The 24,275-nt window shown below is 40.1% G+C and overlaps 1 protein-coding gene across 6 annotated transcripts in view; it reads right to left on the bottom strand.

Annotated features, from left to right (window-relative positions):
• MBNL2 (muscleblind like splicing regulator 2) overlaps window positions 1-24,275 on the bottom strand; it is a 153,591-nt gene that overhangs the window by 82,841 nt on the left and 46,475 nt on the right. For all 6 annotated transcript variants that reach the window (XM_082602406.1, XM_082602401.1, XM_082602403.1 and 3 more), the window contains exon 2: window positions 18,855-19,631. In XM_082602406.1, coding sequence (XP_082458532.1) covers window positions 18,855-19,028 — 174 coding nt within the window. In that variant the 5' untranslated portion in view covers window positions 19,029-19,631. The remainder of the gene's footprint in view (window positions 1-18,854; window positions 19,632-24,275) is intronic.

Genomic DNA, 24,275 nt, shown 5'->3' with positions numbered 1-24,275 from the left:
CTGTCCACCAAAATCTATTCCCTTCTTCTTCCACTGTAATAATCTGTGGTTGGGTGTGTGGTCATCTAGCCAGGGCTGTACATCCAACCTCCTTTGCTATAAGGGGTGGGTGTTTGGCCAAGTTTTCACCAATAGATCGTGAGCAGAAGCGACGCGTGCTATCTCCAGGTTGGGACCCTTGAGATAGTAAGTGGGCTTCCTCCGTATTTTCTCCTTTCCCTTAAGGCTGGTTGGAACTTGGATGTAGCAGTGATCCAGCCTTGCTCATGCAGATGCTAAGACTCTAAGGCCTAAAAATTGCAGAGCCATGATATGGAAGGAACCACAGCCCTGAATGACTGTGGAACACCCATCACATCCTTTATGAGAGAGAAATGTTTCTTGTTCACTGGTCTATGCCATGTGTTTAAAAGCTATATAATTGCTGGGTCTCTTATTACAGCTTAGCTGCAGGAACCCAATGGCAGCATATATATATTATACATTATAATATATATTGTATATAAATATAATCTGTAGATACTATATAACATGATATATTAATATAACGTGCGATATATAATATATAATAGGTACATTATATATGTACTTATAGAAATATATCTCTTGGAATGTATTTTAAATACAAATAGATAATAGTATATAAAATATTGCAACTAGCCTTTTTTCCTACTAAATAATCTGTTTTGGAGATTTTTCCAATTCAGATGTGTATGTGTTTGATATAGATGATAGATAGACACACTTCTGATGTGTTTCTTAGTATCAGTGAGCCATAGTTTATTTAACCAATTTCTTTCCTGGATTACCCTATGGACTAGTTTTGTGATTGCTTTTACTTTTCACTATTATTACTACTGACATGAACACCCTTGAACATGCTTCTCTGTTCACATACATAAATATTTCTCTAGTGTAAATATCTAGAAATGGGATATTGAATACTATGAACATTTAAGAATATAATTTATTATTGTCCTCTTAAAAGTCTAAGCTAATTTATACTTCCATAGCATATGAGAGTGCATAATTCTCTATAACACTGTCAATGTTAGCAATCTTTAATTTTGCTCAGCTAATGGGGAAAAATAGGGAGAAAAGATTATTACAGAAAGAATAAAAAGATATGTAGAACAAGAAAGATAAAAGTAGCTGGAATCTAGTATGATAAGCTACCAAACAATCCCATCAGTGATCACACTTTGTGAAATTCTGAACCACTTGTACTGTTCCAACGATCACAGCAATTGTCAGTCCTAATCCTGTAACTCCTAACATCCCACTGCTTTCCTGCTGCCTTTCTCCCAAACCAGCTAGGTTCACGACAAGTTACACACTTCACTCTGCTCTTATACTACACGCTAGGTTATCATGACCGTAGGTAATTATGAGGCTGAGCTGCAATGCATTAGTGTGTTTGTCCTAACATTTTAGCAATATAAATAAATGCTGAGGAGGACACTAAACTGCATCATCGCAATAGCTGAAGCCCCACTGCAGCTGTCAGGAACAGGCAAGCCTTTCTGTCTGTGTATTCCTCTAGTGCTTTTTCAGCCCAAGCAGGAGGAATAAAACTTTCCCATTTTTCTTCCCCAATCCCCAACTTTTTTTTTAGAAAAGTTGATTATTGCCGCTATAATAGGTATTTGCTAAATATTTACCAATATATGCTATTGTGCTAAGTCCTTTAAACAAGACCTTATTGGTGAATTATAGACAGAAAACTATCTCTGGAATATAAGCAGGCCTGAGATAATTAGAGAATAATTGTGCAGAAGGAAAGGCCAGATTGGTGTGACGTGGAGGGAAGAAAAGCATGGGTTGACCTGAGAGCAAGTCCCAAATGGTCCCAGTTTATGTGGTGATTTTATCTTATGTGATTTTGCGTAAGATACTGAATCGTGCTAAATCTCAGTTTCCTCGTGTTTTATTTTCTATTTTTTAAAATTAATTTATTCATTTTTGGCTGTGTTGGGCCTTCATTGCTGCTCACGGGTTTTCTTTAGTTGCAGCGAGTGGGGGCTGCTCTTCGTTGCGGTGAGTGGGCTGCTCATTGCGGTGGCTTCTCTTTTGCGGAGCACAGGCTCTAGGCGAACGGGCTTCAGTAGTTGTGGCACGTGGGCTCAGTAGTTGTGGCTCACGGGTTCTAGAGCACAGGCTCAGTAGTTGTGGCGCACAGGTTTAGTTGCTTCGCGGCATGTGGAATCTTCCCAGACCGGGGCTCGAACCCATGTGCCCTGCATTGGCAGGCAGATCCTTAACCACTGTGCCAGCAGGGAAGTCCCTCCTTGTGTTTTAGAAGAGGCACATTTATTGAGTGCCTACCATGTGCCAGCCTCCATTCTAGGTGCTTGGGATAAAGAAGAAGGCAAAATGAGGTTCCTGCCCTCAAAGAATTTACATTCTGGGGACGGGGGAGGGGAGAGAGACAGACGCCAAGCAAAGAGAAATATTGATCTATTCATTTATTTAAGAAATAGTTACTAAGCCCATACTTTGGCAAAAGACTGTTCCAGGACTTGCTTTAAGAATCTGCCTTCTGGGGACTTTCCTGGTGGCGCAGTGGTTAAGAATCCACCTACCAATGCAGGGGACACAGGTTCGATCCCTGGTCCGGGAAGATCCCACAAGCCACAGAGCAGCTAAGCCCGTGAGCCACAACTACTGAGCCTGCACTCTAGAGCCTGTGAGCCACAACTACTGAGCCCACGTGCCACAACTACTGAAGCCTGCATGCCTAGAGCCCGTGCTCTGCAACAAGAGAAGCCACCGCAATGGGAAGCCCACTCACTGCAACAAAGAGTAGTAGCCCCTGCTCGTCGCAATTAGAGAAAGCCCGCGGCAGCAGTGAAGACCCAACACAGCCAAAAATAAATAAAATAAAATAAAATATTAAAAAAGGAATCTGCCTTCCAGATTTACATATAGTAAATTTAAGAATTACATATAATATATTGAAAATGGCTGGTACAGTTGACGATGTATATTGATTATGCTCAGTAAATGGCAGCTATGATTGTTACTATTTTCTTTCATTTGTCTGCTTTTTTCCTTTCTAGAAACATTTGGTTTATTTTTTCTATACATTCATTTATTTATTTCTGAGTGCATGTATGTATTTATTGCTGCTCCCTCTACAGTTTAGTATTTTGTCTTTGCATCTTGTTTTTGGCAGGTATCTCTTCTTTGGAATGGCAAGCAGAGCCTGTTTTAACTTCACCTGCACCAGATCTTTTGGAATTGGGAGGCAGGGCACTGTAGGAGAATTCTCAGCTTGCAGCCTTCTCCAACCTGCAGCAGGGCCTTTAGGCAGTGTCTTATTCTTTATTGTTACATAATGGTTTGATGGATGGTTCTCACAGGGTCTACTCTTTAAGCAGAGAATGATCCAATAGGGAGACATGGAAGATGGAGACATATGAAATGAGGCAAAAGGACAGGGAGGGGGGTGAGTGAGAAAACAGGTGGCTTCATGGAGTTAGACAAGGAAGATTCAGAGATGGTGTGTTCTGCCCTCTCATCCACCACCACCACCTCCATTCTCCTGGTCAAGTCTGATGAGAAGCTTCCCTGATCTTCCCCAGTGCCCAGTCTGAGTTGGCTACCCTACAGTGCACTTCCAGGGCGCATATCCTAGAGCTTATTGTGCTCTAGAGCACACAGTCACCCACCCTGGTATGTAACATCCTGTATGGAAGTTGCCTGACACTCATCTCTGACTCCTTCCCACCCCCACTAAACTCTCAGCAACTTGAAGGCAGGATAGCATCTTCACTGCTGGATCCTCTATGCCAAAGACAGAGCCTGGGACATATCAGGCTTTAATAAATACATTTGATGAATGAATGAAGGCAGAGATAGAAAGAGAAGGTAGAAAAGTTAACAGGGCAAAGGTCTAGAGGTAAGGCACAGGTACAAAATGAATCTCTAGAAGGCGTGAAAAGCAACTTTGACCTTCAAATAGTAACACTCATTCAACAGTGTTAGATAGAAAGGCCAAACAGAAGCTCAAAGAAAGCAGGTCTACAGAGAAGATCCTCAGAGTGAGATGCCCTTTCCTACCAGAGAAAATGAAATTGGACTCTTGGCCTCCGAGATCTAGTTATTTGTCTCTTCATCTAGTTTATGTTTAACTGTTTCAATGGACCTACTGTTTAAATGACAATGGGTCAGGTTCACACCATGCCTTATCCAAAAGCCTATTTTGGCTCCATGAAGTCAGACTTGATGTTTGGGGCAAAAGACCTGGAAATCTTCTGTAGGTCTAGCCTTCCTCATTTTCTAGTATATGTACTGAAATGTTCAAATAGGCCATCTCAACTAATAATAGTCTTTTTTTCCTCTTTTCAGCACCTTTTGCAACTACCTCCAAATTTAAATGATAGAGAAAAACTGATGGAATCATCTCTACTATCTTATTAAACCAGGCTTCTATTAATGATGATTCACTGAAGTGTCAAGAATAGATACACTGAAAACTTCTCGAGCATATTAATGTGTTAAGCATCATACCACACTTAGCTGCTGATATAATTTTGAGTTTCCTCTGGAGGAAAAAACAGTTCTTTTGGATTCTTTTCATAAACAGCACCTTGAAAAAAGCTTTCAGATACTCAAAGACATGAATCTTGCTCCGTTCCCTTGTGTATATCTGATTTAAAGGTTAATAAGTAATTAGGGAGCACAGTCATCCAAAAATTACCAATTAATATGCCATAATTTTCATTAAAAATGCTATTAATTATGTTTTTGTACAAATGTCCTGAACTGGCTAATAAAAAGTTACCTAAAGCGATTCTGAACCTTTCAGGGAGAAAGAGAAATTAATCCATATCAATCGCTTTTTAAAGTTGTGTTTTGGGCTTGAGAGATCAAACAAAGGAGTGTCTTAGTTATTTAGTGTGGATAGAATCTGACAGGGTTCCATTGTTTATTTTGTATTGAGTCATTATTGCTCAGAAAACCTAATAAGATATCTCGGCAGATGTTTAATGTGGAAGTTTGACAAATAACAGTTCTTGGGTTCTTATAACGTAAAGCAACCCTTTATAAATGAGATCAAACTTTTAAACTATCCAGATATATTTTGTTGGTTTCCTAGGAGACTGTGAATGGAAAGCTATGGTTAACTGATTAAAGCATGTTATATATTTAAAATTTGTTCTATACTTTAAATGATGGTATCAGTCACTTATGAAAAATCCACGGAATTCCAAAGTTGAAGAGTTCGTGATAAAACTTCTACCATCACTCTAAGGATGCAACTAGATTTAACTTTAACAGTTTTACAGATCCCCAAATTCTTCTGTTCTCACCGTCTTATCGCGTCACCTCCTGTCTGAATGCAACATCTATTTCCATTGTGTGCATTATGACCGGCTAGTGTTTGATAAACATTAGAACTGGGCAAGTTGCAGCTCTACACCATTTTGGTACATAACAAATTGTAGTGGGAATATTTATCGTCAATGAAATGAACCAAGTGTGGTGTTAGGAACTATACAATCAACTCAGACACAAACTGTTGATATTCCATTGCATCATAGATATTTACTGGTTTACTGGTTGTTAGGCAACCAAATATTCCAGCACTGACACCGGGGAAAATTTCTCTTGCTGGGCTTGGCCATTTTAGTAATTAGTTCAGCATGGGACTGTCTCATAGTATCTCTGGCATATAAAAGAACTTTTTAAAGGACATTTAATACAAATCCCAGGCTTGCATTATTTGAGCAGTTCCTGAGATGGGAACTCTTATCCTACCAGGCACGTTTATTAATTTTTTCCTCATACTAAACGAATACCTGTCTCTCTACAGACCTTATACATTGGCTCCACTCTTTACCTAGAGCAAGTTTACTTCCTCTTCAACATGCCAGCTATAATATTTGGAGAAGGCTATCATGTCTTCTCTGAATCTTTCTTTCTGCAGAGTAAATATATCCGATTCATTCCCTTATTCAGAATTCCCCATTATCTCACATGCTGGCTGTTCTCCCCTCTCAATGGCACCATAATATTTTAAACTGGGACTAACTAGGATTGGTTGTTGTTTTATAGTTTACAGTTATGACTAATGATTTATAGGCTGTTGTGTGGTTGAACATTGCAATTAAAATTGGCACAGGAATAAGATGTCAAGGCTATAGAACAGGTGCCTGTTTTTATTTTTTTTTTAAATCCTGACTTGGAAAATGCTACCAGTGAGAAATCACAGCATTTGTGCCTTATTGGAACCTTGGAAGACAAATGGAAACTTTAAGTAAGACCTTCAGGGATGCCTAATAGATTTATGCAGCATAAGAACAGTTTCAGAGTGTGGGATGAGATCATTTAAAGTAATATTTTCTAAATTTGGCCGTGCATATGAATCACTGGAGAGCTTCTAAAAATACGGATTCTTGGGATCTGTACCCAGACCTACCGAACAGGTGCCTCTAAAAGTTCCCAAGGGAAAAGCATTTGGGAGCCATGGATGTAGGGTATGCAACATGAAGATCAGTCCTTCCTTTGAGCTAATTCTACCTACCCTATAAAGCTGTCTTCTGTGACACGTTTTCGCTGCCTACTACAGCCAATTACTCTCTCTCTTTTCTAAAAAAGCCTCTTCTTCTAATAATTGGTACCAAATAGTTTGGTATTTAATTGTTAATTTTGCATGGCTTTTTGTCTCCGTTATTTTATAAAATCCCTCAGGGCAAGAACTCCCAAGGAATATGGCACAATATTGAACAGAGCCATTGATTGACTGGTGAGGAGTTTTGGAGGTAGCAGAAGAAGTTAGAGACAAAAGGGAGACAGATACTTCAGGGGTCTAGCTGGAAAAGTTTAAGATTAGGGAGATTAAAGTCTTTCTCTTTTGAAAGAAGTATCTTCTGCACTGTGCTGTGGCCTGCTCCCAGATGTAAGTGATAGAGTACACAGATGTTGCTTGATGTCTCCACCTCCATCAAACCTGATCTTTGGAGATGTCAGACAGTAACCCACAAGACTATATTATTATTATATAAATATGGCCAGAAGGCCTATTATTTCCAGTGTTTCTAGTCCATCTGGAACACCAGACATAAATGAGTTCTATCTCTTTTGGTGCAATTCTATCATCTGACAAAGTCAATAGTGAGGGTACAGTAGGTCCTGATAAAAGTTTCAAAATAAAGATGAAGGGGTTCCTTAGATAGTTACATAGGCTTTTTTTTCTTTTTTAAATATCAAAGACATGTAAGGCTTCAAAATTCATTCAAATTAAAAATCAAATTTGAAGAAATGATGCTTACATGAGATAAATACATAATACAATTAAAAATAAAAGAATGACAAGCTATATTTGGAAAGCATGAAGAAAAAAAGCAGGGGTGGTACATTTGTATTAAAGAATAAATTTGACAGAAGGTCAACTGCATATTGATACAAGTAAAACCATAAAAAAGCCACGAGTCATGGAACACTAGGCACAGAATAGCATAGTGTCAGGCCATGAAAAGCAAAAGTTGCTAGAAATATAAGGAAACACATGAGTTGTATTAAAATTTCAAAATTACATAACTCTCTGGTAGGTCAAGGAGACAAAAATAAGCAATTAAGGACATAAAGCACATGAATTATTGAATGTTTGTATAAATATCTATACACTGATATAACTTTGCACCTAAAAACAGAAAATGAATCTTACAAACACTGATCATGATCTGAACCATAAGATATTTCAGTGCATTTTTAAAGTAAAAATTGCACAACTCCATTATCTTAATAATAAAATATTACTAGAAATTAATATCAGAACTTTAAAGGAAAAAAACCTCAAATTACTTGGACATTTTAGAAATAGTCACATAAATAATAAACGAGTTAATAAGCAAACTAGAAAATAACAAATGTGAGAACGTTGTTGAACAAAAACCTATGAGATGGAGGCAAAGCTATTTTATGTAGTGATTCACAGCTCTAAATGCTTTTTGAAGAAAAGAATTATGAGAAGACACCTAAACAGTCTACATGGGAATTTAGAAAAAAAAAAAAAAGATAAAAGAAATTAAGGAAAGCTAGTGAGAAAGGAAATAATAAAGTAGAAATAAAAAAATGAAACATAATAATGAGAAAAAAATAAGCCTATATTTTGTAGGATTGATAGCTAAAACCAAGAACATGTTCTTCAAATAAAACAGATGAATCTCTGGCAAATCTGGCAAATTTAATCAAAGAAAAAACTAGAAAGAAAAAATATAGTAACATTTATAAATAAATTATTTAAACTATTTAATAATAGAGATAAAACTAACAGAGTAAAATAAATTAGTGATTAAATTGAAAACTTGAGTAAAATAAATAATTGAGAAAAATATAAATTAAGATGAACTTAATGAGAAGAAAATCTATAAAGAAAGAAGAAATTGAACCACTTATCCAAAAGTTACTTTTACTTCAATTAGAGATTTTAGAAATTTGGGGGACATAGGGCTCTCTGAGAAAGGAACACTTTCTGCAGTGTAGTTAAAGAACTGGGTTTAAACGCCATGTAAAAATAACCTAAGTTTTTAAATTTAGGATTGAAATTGGTAATAAAAAAAATTCTGAAAAACAAATGATCCAATAGAACTTTCTGTGTAAAACGTCTAAGAAAAAGTTCATGAAATTCAAGCCAATCTCAAGACTTGACCAAAAGGAAACCAAAAGTAATAGGAACTTCAATCATACAAGGCACATTTAGAAGGGTTTTCCAGATAAGCAGCCTGATTTTGCATAGCAGCACCACTACTCAGATAATAAACTAGCTTCTCCCGGGAGCTCTGGTTCCCACCCAGCTCCTGAGTGACCACATAGAGAATATCCTTAGAGAACATTAAGAATAAAATAGCCAGCAGGGCAAACAGGACCAGGAGAAATGAACTCTCCAGAGGGAACGGTAACTTCCCTCTCCAAACCATCAGTTCCACGCGCCATAAAGGAACAAACGAGGCTACGATGCATATTCATTGGCCCTTTTAATACGCCATCAGGATGCATCTTTCCTAATAATATCTACCTCCAAAATTTATTTTAAGTTTACTCTTCTCTATCACTGCCGCCACCACCCACCTGGGTGGCATTGGCAGTGACCGGGACAATGCAAAGCTTCACACACTGAGCTCCCGGCCCAGCCTCCTCCTGCAATTCCTTGTCCAGGCAGAGGACCTTCTCACAAGGCAAAACATCCTCTCGCTCAAATCTTAGTACGGGGCATAAAATCCAAACTCCTACACAGTCTCTCTCTTACTCCTTGTCTCAGGTGCGTCTCCCCCTGGCCGATGGGTCATGCTCTAGTCGCCCTCACCTCTTGTTTCCAGAAGTTGGCTAAGTGCTTTTCTCTCCAGGCTTTAGGGCTCTCTTTTCCCTGTGCCGGGGGAAGCTCTTCTCTCCTCACGTGGCTGCTTCCTTCTCACCCTTCAGGTCTCTGCTCAGAAAGCACCTCCTTGGGGAAAGCATCCCAGGCCATCCTTTCTGTGTAAATTCTTCCTCAATCGCATTGTTTTCTATCCACATACCTTGTATTTCCTTTCCAGCACTTCTCACAACTTAAAAATAATTACTTTTTGCAGGGGCAGTGTTTCTACCCATTTGTTTTCTGTCACTCCCATTAGACTGAAAACCCCATGGGATCAAGAACGCTGTGGGCTTTTACATGGTGCTGTATTGCAAGTGCCTGGCCGAATGCCTGCAGTCTGTGGGCACTCAGCATTTCGTGAAGGAATAACAGTCTTGATAAATTGTGATGATTTGATTAGTTTGTTTACTTTTCTCTTGTTGTTGTTTCCTGCACTTGACTGTGAGTTCCACGGGAACAAGGTTCCTGTGCCTTTTTTAGGCACCAAATGTCGTGCTTGGCACTTAGGGGTAGCTCAGTGGCTATTTGTAGAATACGTAAATGAATAAAGATATTGAAGTTCTCTAGGATATGAAATTTCTTCCGCCTCAGCTTTATACAGCACTCAGAACGTCTGGATCTACTAGAATCCTTCATTAAGTATTCTGCTATCCCAATATTTTCCAGTATCACTGTTTCTGTTAACAACTCAGGCACCCAACGGGAATGGAAGAGAAGCAATGGGAATTAAATCACTCAAATGAGGCTGCTGCTGGTTAATTTTAGATCCTGAGCATCTGGGTCAGTGCTTAGTTTCATAGCAGGTGTGGAAATGATATCTTCAGTGTCATTTTTAATGATTTTACTAAGGGCTGGGAGCACTTGAAATATTCTTCCGAATGAGATTTGAGAAGTGGACCAGATGGGCATTTTTAAGCAGGCTATATTAACTGTATTCTACTTTTCAGCAAATAAGTCTTCATATTAAGATTGATTACAAATGTACCTTAGTGTCCATATCATATTCAATCAAAAATTATAAGCAATGATTTTTAGAAGAATATGAAATACTCCAGTAAGATGATAGGAATCTAAATGAAATATATAAACATGCCTCAAGTTGACTCTAGTCATTTTGTTTTGCTTTAACCAGGTTAAAGCCCCGGAGTCACGTTCTTTTCCTCTTTCTCCTGGCAGTATCTCATCTTCTACAGGGCTTAATATTCATTATGGATACATGACCTCAGTCTATAAGTAAACGGTCTTATCAGTCATATCCCCAAAATGCTGGTTGGTCAGGCAGGATGGCTAGGTAAGGTTGATCACAAATAAACATGTCAGCATCCACTTACTCCCTGAATCCCAAGGGTGGGTGCTCAGGGGAGTATTTGTCCTCTATCAGTTTTATCCTTCTTGGTCAAAACAGAGCTGAGAAAGAGTAGTACATACTAGACTATAATCTTTGAGCCAGAGGAAATTGAACCAAACCAAGTGGAAAGAATATTCTATTTAGCATTAGCAGGTCAGTTCATGGGGAAACTGTAAAACAGGTGAAGTTCATTATTGGTGAAGCTCCCGTAGAGCAACCCTGGTCTCCCCAGCCCCAGAGGTGAGCCCCTGCCATGGTTTAGACCTTGACACTGAATGCCAGCTGTCTTTGGCTTCCTAGAGACTTGCTCTTGTGCAATGAAACAAGTATGTTCTAGGTCTCATAGTCTCTGGTCAGGCTCTTTTCCTCACCAAAGATGAAAATTAGCTTATTTGATAGATCAAGCTGTCCTCATTTGCTAACAGAAAAAAGTTCGAGAGTCCTCTCAGGTAATGCGGACTCAACAGTGACTTTCTAATGACGAAGACGTTCCTGTGTGACTCAAAGAAGTGAGTCTGATGGTGGGAATTTCAGACCAAGTGGTATATATTTTTATGAATTTTATGGAGCAGTAATATTTCATAAGAGAGGGGAACTGACATAGAGTTGCCCACTTTTTTTGCTGAGTAAGGACATTAAGGAAAACAGAACAACAAAACACATCCATTGACAATCATTTTAGAAAAGAAAGGAATATTATGATAATCAGGAAAAAACAAGAAGCAAACAATCTCAGAATAAAAAAGCAACCTTTAAAGAATTTACCTTTATGAAAAAATGTACTTCATACAGTTTCAGTTATGCTAGATGCTGTACAACGTCATGCCTGAGATAGCAGTACTGTATTGTGCACTTGAAAATGTGTTGAGAGTGTAGATCTCCTGTTGTGTTCTCATCACAATAAAAACCAAACCAAACCAAAAAAAGATACACAAATGTATTTCAATGTCCTAATTTTGTAGAAGACTAGTGAAAATGTTGTCCAATGCCAGCATCAGTCTATGGCCAGGCTTTGGGTAGGGCTGAGGTGGGTGCCCACAGTGGCCCAACAAGCCAGTCCAGGAATTTTAATAGCTGACACTTGTGGGCAAGTCTCCATATGACCTGCCTATCAGTGCAGTCAAAACCATGAACATGAGCCAGAAACACCTTCTGGATTGTAAATCAAAGAACTTGTTTGCACAAAGCCTTTAACTTTGAGGGGTTTTCTGTCTGTAGATTAACAGAAAAACATGAATAATAGGTAGCCAAAAGAGTGATGTGCATTTTGTTGGAACAGTGACACTTTAAAGTGTAAGATTTAAGGACATACTTATTCCCTGTTAAATATAATTGCACACCCAGCAGGTGCCAGGTTCAAGGAAAGAGCAATGAGACCCCTGCCTTACAGCCTTAACTTCCAGCAGTGGACACGGGCAAGCAGGAGGTACGTAGGCAGATAACATCCCTTAAGGACAAGTTCTGAGGTTGCTTTTGTGGATGGATGTGTGATATTTAAGCGAAGTCCAGACTAAAGTGAAGAACTGAGGCTTATAGTAACCTGCAGAAAGAGCATTCCAGGTAGAGGCAACATCCAGTGCAAAGGCCTGAGGAGCAAAGAGGCCAATTTGACGGGAGCACAGTGGGACCAGGAATGCAGCAGGGGGCAGACCACGTGGGGCCTTAGGGACTTCAGGTTTCATAAATGAAATGGGCAGCTATTGGAAGGTTTTGAGCAAGAGAGTGACATGACTTATGGGTCACTAGAGTAGGAAGTGGCAAAAGGGAAAGCTACAGTAGACTATTATAACAATCCATTTGAGACACGATGGTCGTTTGGGCCAAGGCAGTCGTCATAGAAGTGCTGAAAAATGCTCAGATTTAGGATATCTTTTGAAGGCAGAGAGAATAGGACTTACTGATAGAATAGACTGAGAGATTGGATATGGTGGTAATGGTGAGAGAAGATTCAGGCTGGGTTTCAAGATGTTTTATTTGATCAACTGAATAAATGGTGCCATCTACTGAGAATAGGTACCATGGGAACAGCAGGTTGAAGGGGGAATCAAGAACTTATTAGTGGATATATTAAATTTGAGATGTCACTTGAATATCCAGGTAGAGATGTCAGGTTGGCAATTGGATACATGAGTCTAGAGTTCAGGGGAGAAATCAAGCCTAGAGGTAGAAATTTTTTAAAAATTCAGTATATAGAAAACGCTTACAGCCTTTGGGTTGGATAAGGTCATCTAGGGAAGTCCAGTTTTCTGGGCAGAAAGTACAAAGCTCCTGAGGCAAGAACATGCTTGGTGAGTTACCAGAAGAGTCAGGTAACTGTCCACTGTGGATGTGAGCAAATGCAGAGAAGATGCTCAAGGATCAAGCCTGGAGAAATGCCAGCATTTAGAGGTCAGGACGAGGCAGAAGATTCAGGAAGGGAGACAGAGACGGAGTGGCCAATGAGGTAAGGGGAAAACCAGAGAGTGAGTCACCAAAGCAGTGTGAATCAAGTCTTTCAAGAATGATTAAGAGCAGTTTATAAATTTACTCTGCCCTAAATTAGCTCTATTGATGGAAGAAGCTGTAGATGCTGTTCTGTTCCCAGTGTTTAGTGGCACCTGTCACAGGATCAGTATTGGTTTGTTTATTTCAGACGTTAAATGTGCCAGTCTTCAGGCTGAATGCATCCTGTAGGTGTGTTTTATTTGAACTTCGGGGTTTAAAGATATTTTAATTGGTTGCCAAGATTTAGAAATTGGGAAACTTCACATCAAAACTTGTATCTCTGGTTGTTTTTTAACAAATCTCCAGGATTCTCACCAGGCAAGCCACAGATGTTTGTGGCTGGGTGGCAGCTGCCATCTTTAGAGGGGTTGTGTGCTCTTCAGCTAAATTCCCGCTCTCTCCAGCGAGCCCTGGGTCTCCCCAGCCATGAGTGCTGAGTCATTCATTCATATTACTTGCTGGTTCCTGCAGATTTTGAGTTTGTACCTCTTGTTTAGTTAAAGAGGGAATGAATGAATAAACAAACGAATGAATGAATGTTTACTGACGAGTCACCTGGAGCTGGGAGAGGTGAAATGATGTAAGCTTACATGCAGAAATGCCAGGGCTCAGCTATAGATTCTCAGGCCAGGACTTTTACCTAAAATCTTTGCTTCCAATGTCATTGTATTAAAAACATCCTAAAATAAAAACAAGAGTTTGACTGAAAGAAGTGTACTGACAAAATGCTATTTCCATGTTTGGAAAAAATAGAATATTAAACAAATCGTTTATTAGGATAAATGTAAAGAAATGGCTTCCTAAGAACTGCTACACAGACTAGCAGAAGTTAACATCACTGCCCAAGCAAAGTGAATAACAAACAAATGTAATTATTGAACAATATAATTAAGGTTAAAATTAGTATTTTACTCCATTAGGTTTTTTTTGGAGAAGTAAGTTATGCCATTTTTCTCTGTGAATTATTTTTATCTATTCTTACGTGTTTTAAACACAGACTATTATAATCATAGAATGACAGTTTATCATCATCCCTTCTTTTACTCACTATCAAAAACTGGAGTTTTTTAAGCTTCCTCTCTTTTGCCAGCTCCGGTGATGGCTAGTGGCTATTCAGGGCAGTGTGTGGAGATGGACTCTGAAACCCAATTTGGGATCATTGAATGAGACCACAGTGTTTGATTTCTGATCTTCGGACATGATTGTTATGCATTGAATTCTGTTGTCCCCCTCCACGCCTCCACCCCCACCAAAAGATATATTGAAATCTTAAATAGAATTATCCCTGTCCCTCAGAATGTGACTTGATTTGAAAATAGGGTCATTGTGGATATAATTAGCTAAGATGAGGTCATATTGGAGAAGCAGGGGGCCCTAACCTAATATAACTGGTGTCCTTGTAAGAAGGGGAAATTTGGTCACAGACTCAGAGGGAAGATGAGGCAAAAAGTGACACACAGAAAGACAGACACCTGCAGCTGGGGGCAGAGATCAGAGTAATGCTACCATAAGTCAAGGAACGCATGCACGACAAGAAACTGGAAGAGGCAAGGAAGGATCCTCCTGTAGGAGCTGCAGAGGGAGCGTGATCCTGAGGACACTTTGATCAAACTTCCAGCCCCATAACTGGGAGATAATAAATTCCTGTTGTTTTAAGCCACCCAGTCTGTGGTGATTTGTTACTATGGCCCTAGGAAACTAACATAGAGATTATCTTGTCTGACTCTTCATTTTATTTATTTTTTAATATTTAAAAATATTTTTTAAAAATTTATTTATCTATTTATGTTGGCTGCATTGGGTCTTCGTTGCTGCGTGCAGGCTTTCTCTAGTTGCGATGAGCGGGGGCTACTCTTCACTGCAGTGCACGGGCTTCTCATTGCAGTGGCTTCTCTTGTTGCGGAGCACGGGCTCTAGGCATGCAGGCTTCAGTAGTTGTGGCACGTGGGCTCAGTAGTTGTGGCTTGTGGGCTCTAGAGCGAAGTTTTTCCACAGCATGTGGGATCTTCCTGGCCCAGGACTTGAACCCGTGTCCCCTGCATTGGCAGGTGGATTCTTAACCACTGTGCCACCAGGGGAGTCCCTGACTCTTCATTTTAAACTGTGTTAGAACGTAGGTATCTCACTGGCGGAAGCTGTGTCCCTAGGAAAGTGGCATCAGCCATAAATGCCACAGATGTGCTATCCCTAAGGAAGACATTTAGGCAGATGCTGCATTGCTTGAGAATCCTCATTCCTTTGCTTACTGAAGGCACTGAAGCTGATTCCACCTGCTCTTAGACAGGGAGTAATGGCCCTCCTTTTGTCCTGGAAGCTAAAGGTATATCATTCCTTAGCAGAGAATATCTTGAGCATTAGGAAGAATTTGGCGCTAATCTTGGCTCTAGGAAAACTTGGAAAATAATCAAAAAGTATCTTTAATGACCCTCTGGTCTTCTTGTGCCCACCTTAATGTGTCAGACTTCTCCATGAATGAGAGTTCCTTAACTCACAGTCCAGAGATAGCTCTTAGAAGCCAACACAAAACCTTTGAGATCTTGAGATTGTTTGCAGTAGCCTGAGGGTATGACCACTTTTCTGGGTAAAGATTCCATAGTTTTGATTAATTCTTAAAGATGTATACTTCCCTACAACCAGAACATCAGAAAAAAAAAAAACAAAACTAAGGGTGCTTGGCATGATGGTCAGGATCAACCTAAGATTTTGTGCCTGGGGAACAAGGCATAAGGATGGAGTGGGATGATGGCTCAGGGTGGAGACAGGATGAAGAATGTGGATTTAGATATGTTGAACTGCAGGGGACAATGGACCATTCACGTGGGGTGTTCAGTAGGCATTCGGAGCCACAAAGTTGGCAAGGAAAGGGCACACACGCAGAATTGGGATTGAACAGCACAGAGGTGGGAACTGAATATTTGAGTGCAGGTCCGCTTTCAGAACTGATCACTGAACCTGACCTAGAAAGGACCAACACTGAGTCTCGGAGAGCATCTACGTTAGGGAGCAAGGGGAGGAAGAGGTGGTGTTAAAGGTAAAATAGGCAGGCAGTTTAGACTGCTAAAAGAACGAGGAGCATGCCCTGGGGGAAAAGAGCAGGAGAGACTTCAAAGGAGAGGCTGTAAAAGGAAATATTTAAAGAAAATGGTGAACTCTCATGCAGAGAAGTTCTGTGTCTGAAGTTCACCAATGGCATCAATGATCCCTTTTGAAAAATTGTGGGGATTCTTTCTTAGTTTATGCATACTTTGAATGGTTATGATTGCATTTCTGCTATGTGCCAGGTACCACGTTAGGTGCTGGGGCACAAAGATGAATAAGACACAATCCTGCCTTTGGGAAGCTTACCTGCTTGTACAAGGACACATACTTAGAGGAATCAACTGTATATGGAGGTCTGAATAGTGTCAACGGAGGCCACAAAGGGGAAGCAGTTGATTTACAAGGGAGAGTAGAAGTCATGATAGGGAAATGGATCTCTTATGCAGGAAGTATAATTGGTGGGTCCAAGAATTCTTAAAGTGTGAAGCTGTCCTGTACATTATCACATCATAATATCTGAAATCGTGCATTTCAGAATCACGTGGGCACACACACACTCCAACACCTTGAACCAAAACCATTTAAAAAATATTTATTTTATTATTTATTTATTTTTGGCTGTGTTGGTCTTTGTTGCTGCACGCGGGCTTTCTCTAGTTGAGGTGAGCGGGGGCTACTCTTCATTGCGGTGCAGGGGCTTCTCACTGCGGTGGCTTCTCTTGTTGCCGAGCACGGGCTCTAGGCGTGCAGGCTTCAGTAGTTGTGGCACAAGGCTTCAGTAATTGTGGCGTATGGGCTCAGTAGCTGTGGCTCATGGACTCTAGAGCGAAGGCTCAGTAGTTGTGGCGCACAGGCTTAGTTGCTCTGAGGCATGTGGGATCTTCCTGGACCCCCAGGGCTCAAACCCATGTCCCCTGCATTGGCAGGCAGATTCTTAACCACTGCGCCACCAGGGAAGTCGAAGAATTAAAAGTTTTAAGAAACTTGCTAAAATCTCAGTTTAATAGTAAATATCTAACCAGAGAAGGGTTGGATTAATAAAATGAAGAGATTGGGGATGACCTGGAAGATGAATTTCTCATCTCTGACCTGATTCCCTATCTTAAAGTTCTTATGTTCTAGTTTTCAATCTACACTGTTTTTTATAGTGAATGCTTCCATTGGTGATAATCATAGAAGCAAATACATACTTTGTTTACTTTTTTGACTACAAACAAAATAAATACTAATATAAAATGTGCTTATGCTGTTATAGTTTATATGAATTGTGATTTATCCATCTATTCATTTCTGTGTAGACAAAATGATTTATAATTTTAAAGTCTAATCTAATAAACTTAGATTAGACAAAAAAGATAAAAAAGAAAGAAAATGGGGTAGTTATTGAGGTAAATCACATATCTATAATTTTTCAAATTTTAATCCTTAAAATAATTCTATTGAGCTATAAATGAATTCTTCTGCTTTTAGTCTATAGACACATTTTCCCTTTAATATATGATTTGAAGTCTTGTATTTCAATTTTCACTTAAAAGTCTTTTTACTTTAAGATGATTTTTTTCCAAAAAACATACCCAGTCCCTTCATACCCAAGAAAAGACTAAGGTCACTATTTTGTAAACTCACAGCACTATGATTTCCCAAATCTTTTTTTAATTTAAGCTATGTATCTTACCTATATCCATTGATATTAGAACTATCCTAGACAGTTAGGGATTGATAGAATCCATAATCTTAGGGCAAAATCAACCTCAAAGCATTATGGGCTAAGGCATCCCCATTTCCTTCAATTAGATCTTTCATTATAATTCTCCCATTTCTTCAAGCCCAGGCTCCACCAAACTCAGTATACAGCTCAGGTGCCACAGCCTCCAAAAACATTTCTTGAAACAATCAGCTGGAAGCCAGCTCTGCCATCTATGAATCCCCATAGAAGTCTGCCCTCTATCCTTCTCTTAGGGCATGTGTCCCTTTCTGTCTTGCATTGTAGCCATTTGCTGTATTTTCCCTACCAGACAGTGAGATCACCAAGGATACCATCTTGAATCACATTCATTTCTTCTCTGATGTGCTATGTGTTAACTTGCACATAGTAGGTTCTCAAGAAGTACTGCGTGTGTACTTAATAATTTCTGTTAGCCATGACAAATTGTCAAAGAGAGTGAAAAACCTATTAAGTAAAGTATTTTAGGAAACCCTTGGTCAAGAAAGAAAGCCACAAGAGTAGAAAATTCTTCAAGAGGTGAATCAGAACAACTGGCACATAAAAGTGACACATTCAATTTCTTCACCTTTGTATAACCTCCAGAAGATCAAACGTTAATAAAATATTTATCCTCAGTTGTCACAAGCCAGACTTTGATTTAAAACTCTTGGGTACATGAATGTCATGCCAGACCAAAAATACAGCACCATGTATTTTTAATTTAAACATGGATCCGTGAAACATTTATATATATATCTGATATGAAAAAATTTGAGTGAAAATATCCCAATAGGCACCACAAATAAGAAAACAGGATCTAAAATCGATTGTCAAACGTCTGTAAAAGTACAATGAAAAATATTCCATTTGAAAGTCCAATGTGGCATTGATGTGACACGTAAAATGCATTCTCTTACCTTTAGGGAATCAAAGCAGGCAATTACTCTTCCATTTTCAACCTGGCAACTTTTGGGGGGGTGAGCAAATTTGCATTCTTCATCAGAGCGGGAGCACGTTCCTCTCTGGAACTGTCTGCAGACTTCCAAGGTCAGCCATTTTGTATCTCTGACCGGGGCAACATTCAAAGCCATGATGAGAAAATAATTTGGATCCTGTTCGTTTCTGTTAAATGATGAAATCAAATCAAGTTCCAATGATTCCAAAACTATTGCTGTGAAAAATCCCACATGTAAGTCTGAAGGTAAGTGACAAATTGCTTAAAGAAGCCCAATCCAGGAAACAGGGTGAGGAGAGAATTTATTGGCAGGCGGTCACTCATCAATCAATATGCCCCACTCGAAGACTGCAGGCCGCAATGAAAGCATGCTCAGTGTCATCTCTGGCCACAAACGTCTGAGTCACCTGATCGTTTTGCAGACACAATTGTTTTTAATAAAGTGAGTTCAATATCATGGCACTCCTTGGGAGACTATTTAGTTCTGATGCTCGCAGCTATTGACGATGCTGGAAAATAAGCCACTTAGATGTTCAGATCTTAGCAGGATTTTCTCTTTCCTTTCACCTTTTAAAATTCCGAAATCAAGCAATTGGCAAAGCCAGACAATTGAGGTATCTTCATCCACTCGTAAGGTCAGGGTAATGTGTATTTGATAGCAAAACACGATAACACAAAAGCTCCTGGGCTGTGGTTTCCTGCAAAAGTGACTTCACACAGGCACTTTTAAACCTTGAGCCTGCAAAACACAAATAAAATATCAACTTACACCCAAACTCAATGAAATCAACACTTTAACAAACTATTTGGCTCTTATCTAGAATTCGCGAAAGTGCAGTTTAGAGCTTTGAGTTTTGAATATAGTGAGGAAAGTTATGCATTAAAAAAGAGAGAAAAGAATGCAAAACTGCAACTGTACTGCAGAAATGATCTAGGCAGCAGTCCAAAAGTTAGGAATGACTCAAACAGATGAGTGTGGCAGACACAATAATTAGGCATTCTAAACAATTCAATCTAATGTGCCTAATCGCCAAAACAGTGTATTAGAACTGTGACTTCCAATTAATTTCACATTTAGGCCATTGATTTTATTGTTGGAATTGCTATAACCAATCATTTGGGATGTGACTCTCCTAAATAATAAGGATATTGTCATTCTGGATGAAGTGTGGGCTCCTTACCCTTTACACCCTTTTCTAGTTTACAGAGATTTGAACTTAGAGAGGGAAAGGTAGATCTGATATTTATTCTCAGATCTCTTATACTTTCTCTCTACCTTTTTTTTTTTTTTTTTTTTTTTTTTTTTTTTTTTTTTTTTAGCGGTACGCGGGCCTCTCACTGTTGTGGCCTCTCCCACTGCGGAGCACAGGCTCCGGACGCGCAGGCTCAGCGGCCATGGCTCACGGGCCCAGCCGCTCCGCGGCATGTGGGATCTTCCTGGACCGGGGCTCAAACCCGCGTCCCCTGCATCGGCAGGCGGACTCTCAACCACTGCTCCACCAGGGAAGCCCCTCTCTACCTTTCATACTTGCGTGACCTTAGTGTTCCTTTCTAGGCTGTAAGCACTCAGAGGGTAAGGGCAGTTTGTATATTCCATTTCTGTTTCCCTAGGGCCTTAGTTCATGGCTATTTGGTCCTCAAAAAATATTTCTCGACTGATTTAACTGATGACTGACTCACTGACTAAGTGAATGAATGCCTTTTAGCTGAGTCCAGTTTAGATTTTAATGGAGTCACAACCTGAGAATGTACTGTTCTGTGGAATGCTGGAGCTGAATCACATATCTAACACAACAACAATATAACAAGTCAGTTCAGATTTCTAAGATCAGCACGATTAGTTTCTTTTAATATCTCCAAGGATTATGAAATTATTAAAACATTAAAAATTTAACATTACTGAGTCAAGCATGAATGAAGGATAAATATCAGAAGTTGGTCATTTTTATATATTGGATATGCCATGGGCTACCTTGGATACTGGCTTAGCCTTGATGGCCTTCTAAAAAATTTATAACTAAAAACTTAATGGAGGCTGGAAGTAGGTTATTTAAAATCATCATGTACCATAGAAATTCAGAGAGCAATAATTCTTGAGCGATTCACAAGTGTTCCCTGAAAAAGTAAGTCTCACAATCAATTCAGTTTAGTTAACTCCAGGCAAACCAAGCTGAACAGGCATCCTTGCAAGAGGGCTTTTTTCAGCCTTGAATGAGTCTCTGATAGGGGAAGAGAAGCAGTGGCGTCTCTCAAGCTTATCTGATTGTGGATCATTTATTTAGCTGGACATCTCCCGGGACTAGTGGGAAATGCTTCTTCATCCCAATACTTCTCTGACTTGTTAGTAGAAGTGTTTGAATGAGTTATAATTGTATGTGCATTTAAGGAAATTGGCAACCTGGAAAGCTATGACACATTCCTAGCTTCCCATTGTGAAATATTTGAGGGGCCAGACAGGCTCCTGCTTGACTTTTTGGCAGGATTGCATTCCCAGCAGCTAACATCAACTATCTTAACTTCAAGAGTTTAAGAAGATGACTTTAATAACCAAATTGCCTCTGGGTCGGGTTTCACCGACCAGCCTGGACCTGCACCCTCATTACCTCAACCCTTACCTCTAAACCCCGTGAGAACAAAGCAAGGGAAGCAAGGGACAAGGAAACATTTCTGCTTGTGTGTTCAGTGGAACTGAGGTGCCAATGATGTGGAGACAAAATGAGGGGCTGGACACCCATAGTTCATATTTGCCAAATATTTTGCAGCATCCCCGAGTCCCAAGGACCTGGGTCCAATGGGGTCACAGAACAACAAAGATGCAGGAGATGCTCTTCCTCAAAGCAGCACAGTCTTGGCCGATGCTTCACGTGTAGGAAAAGAAACAGGCAAACACATATTCGTGCACAGATGGCAAATGAATCATTACTCAAGTCTTCCTAAAAACCACACAGGAACAATGCTCTTAACTCAATCCAGTGAATGTGGTACACTTTTGCTTATACTTTCAGATAAGAAGACATTTTTTTCCCCCTGGGAGAAACGGAGTGCCATTTCTACTACTATGAAAATCCAACCAGAATTTAGATGGTCAGACCCTATCAAGATGGACTTGCTTTTGAAAACAGAGGAACCAAGTTTCTGACGGCCAGAGTCCTGTGTAAGTCAAAGATGTTCCACAAGGCTCCTCAGGTTGCACCTAGATATATCGCTGTCCTAACCGTTCATGAATCCACTCTTTCTCCCAGCTTCTTCTCTGTTTCTATCCTAAAAGTTACCGAGCTACTGTTACAAAGATATCACCTCTCTTGGGCCATGACAGCCTCCATCTTCTGGAGTGGGTACAGCAAGCAGCTGTGGGAATGAGGAAGTGAGAATAGATTTAATTTAGGTCAGGGGAGGCCACCGCAAGAGATGGGCAATGATGGGCAAGGATGGAGAAGACCAACCTTTAACATGGTTATCAAGGGACAAGGCTAAATTAACTGACACATAGAGCAAATTACGTATTGGGTCTACTAGACTGGAGGCTCCTGGGAGGCCCACTAGCCACACGTGGCTATTGAGCACTTGAAATACGGCTAGGATCACTGAGGGACTAAATTTAAAATTTTTATTTATTCTTAATTAATGTAAATTTAACTTAAAAACTTATCCTCAGTTTACTTATTGGAAAACTTTTAAGTATGCTTGGACCAACTTGAGTATATGAATCTACTTTTCAGTTGTAAATTTTATGAAATCTAAATACAGATCAAGTATTTCTAATAAAAATCCAGCATTCTAATTGAGATGTGTTCTAAGTATAAAATACACACTAATTTCAAAGACTTAGTGTGAAAAAAAAACCATGAAAACACCTCATTAATATTGCTTCATATTTACTACATGGTGAATTGATAATATTTTTAACCAACTGGATTAAATATTCTTATTAAAATTAAACTCACTTGCTTCTTTTTAGCTCCCCTCCAAAAAATTCAGAATTCTATATGTAGCTTACATTATATTTCTGCTGATGGCGCTGTTGTAGGGGCTTTTGCATTTCTTCTATTAGCCACAGCACTTTCTGGAATGGTGGAAAGTACCCTGTCCTAAGAGCCCGGTTCCAGACCTTGTTTTGCCAAGCCTCCTTCATATGACCTTAGTAAGTCAATTTCTCTGAGATCCAGTTTCTTCATCTGTAAAATGTTAATGATAGTTCCTACCTACTTTACATGGTTGCCGCCACGGAGGACTGATTATAGAAGAAACATAAAAACACTCTGTGAACAGTCAAGAGCTGTCCCAAAGCAAGGTGATGAAAGGATGAGCCGCTCTATAAATATTTATTGAATAAATCCACTTCCAGGCTTCCTCTCCGCAGTCGTTCCCTATCAATGACTGGGGTCATGCCTGGGGTGGATCTGCTCCAGCCACAGATTCTGAGAGCAGGACGGTACCTTGCAGATCAAAGAGCTGACTGCACGGAGCGCTCGCTCAGGGCCTCTTATCCGGAGCACCCCTCATTTCTCAGACCATCTTATTCTGCAGCCAAAGGGAACCCACAGAGAAGTTTCCCCAAGTACACATCCCACGGTGTCACTACAAAGGCCTGAGCCTGCTGTCTTCCTCCAGCTGCTACCAACCCAGAAGTAGATGAAACACTTTTAGGGCCCGGCGGTCACCCTGGGTGTGATGCCGAGTCCCAATACGCTGGTCGCAGTGATGGGGAGTCCATGTGGCTCGAGGCCTTGGTGGGGGCACAGCTGCTGAGTAAGCTCCCAGCGTCCTGGGCGAGGCGGGAGCAGGGGGGTGGCACTTTCTAGTTCACCTGCCCAGAGGGGTCCCTGTTAAAATGTGTCTGTGTGGAGAGGGCACGTCTTTCTAATTCTCAAAAAGCTGCCACGGGTGTCAGCTTTGGACCCTTTCGATGCCGGGTACCATTTGCCTTTCCTGGAAGTTTCTGTGCTGCTCTGGGAAGCAAGGTCTCTTGCTCCCATTTTTTTCCAGTGTTTTCTGTTTAAGTTTCTCCCAGTGCTTTGCTTTTGCTTCTGTTTGCTTCGCTCCTTTTCAGTTGTGCTTCAGCTTTATTTCCAGCTTCACAATCAATCCCATTCCATGAGCTCCTTCCCAGGCAGGACCTGGGCTGAATTCTGAAGCACTTGTTCCCAGTTATTTCTCTGGCCGTTGTAGTTATTCCCTTCCCCTGTCCTCTCCAGGCATTCAGGCACCCCACGATATCTCCCCGTCCTGCCTTTCTAAGCCCCCTCACAGAGGAGGGCATGATCTTGCCCTTGAGGCTCTGCTGGGTCACCAGGCTGGTAGCCCTCACAGGCCCTGCACCCTGGAGCGGGGTTCCGGCCTGACCTCCTTCATTTCCATTTTTAAAATTAATTTTATTTATTTA

This window comes from Mesoplodon mirus (assembly GCF_964341445.2).
Source record: "Mesoplodon mirus genome assembly, chromosome: 17".
NCBI classification, from domain to species: Eukaryota; Metazoa; Chordata; class Mammalia; order Artiodactyla; family Ziphiidae; genus Mesoplodon; species Mesoplodon mirus.
The sequence above is the reverse complement of the archived record's forward strand: the minus strand, read 5'-3'. Positions and strand labels throughout refer to the sequence as shown.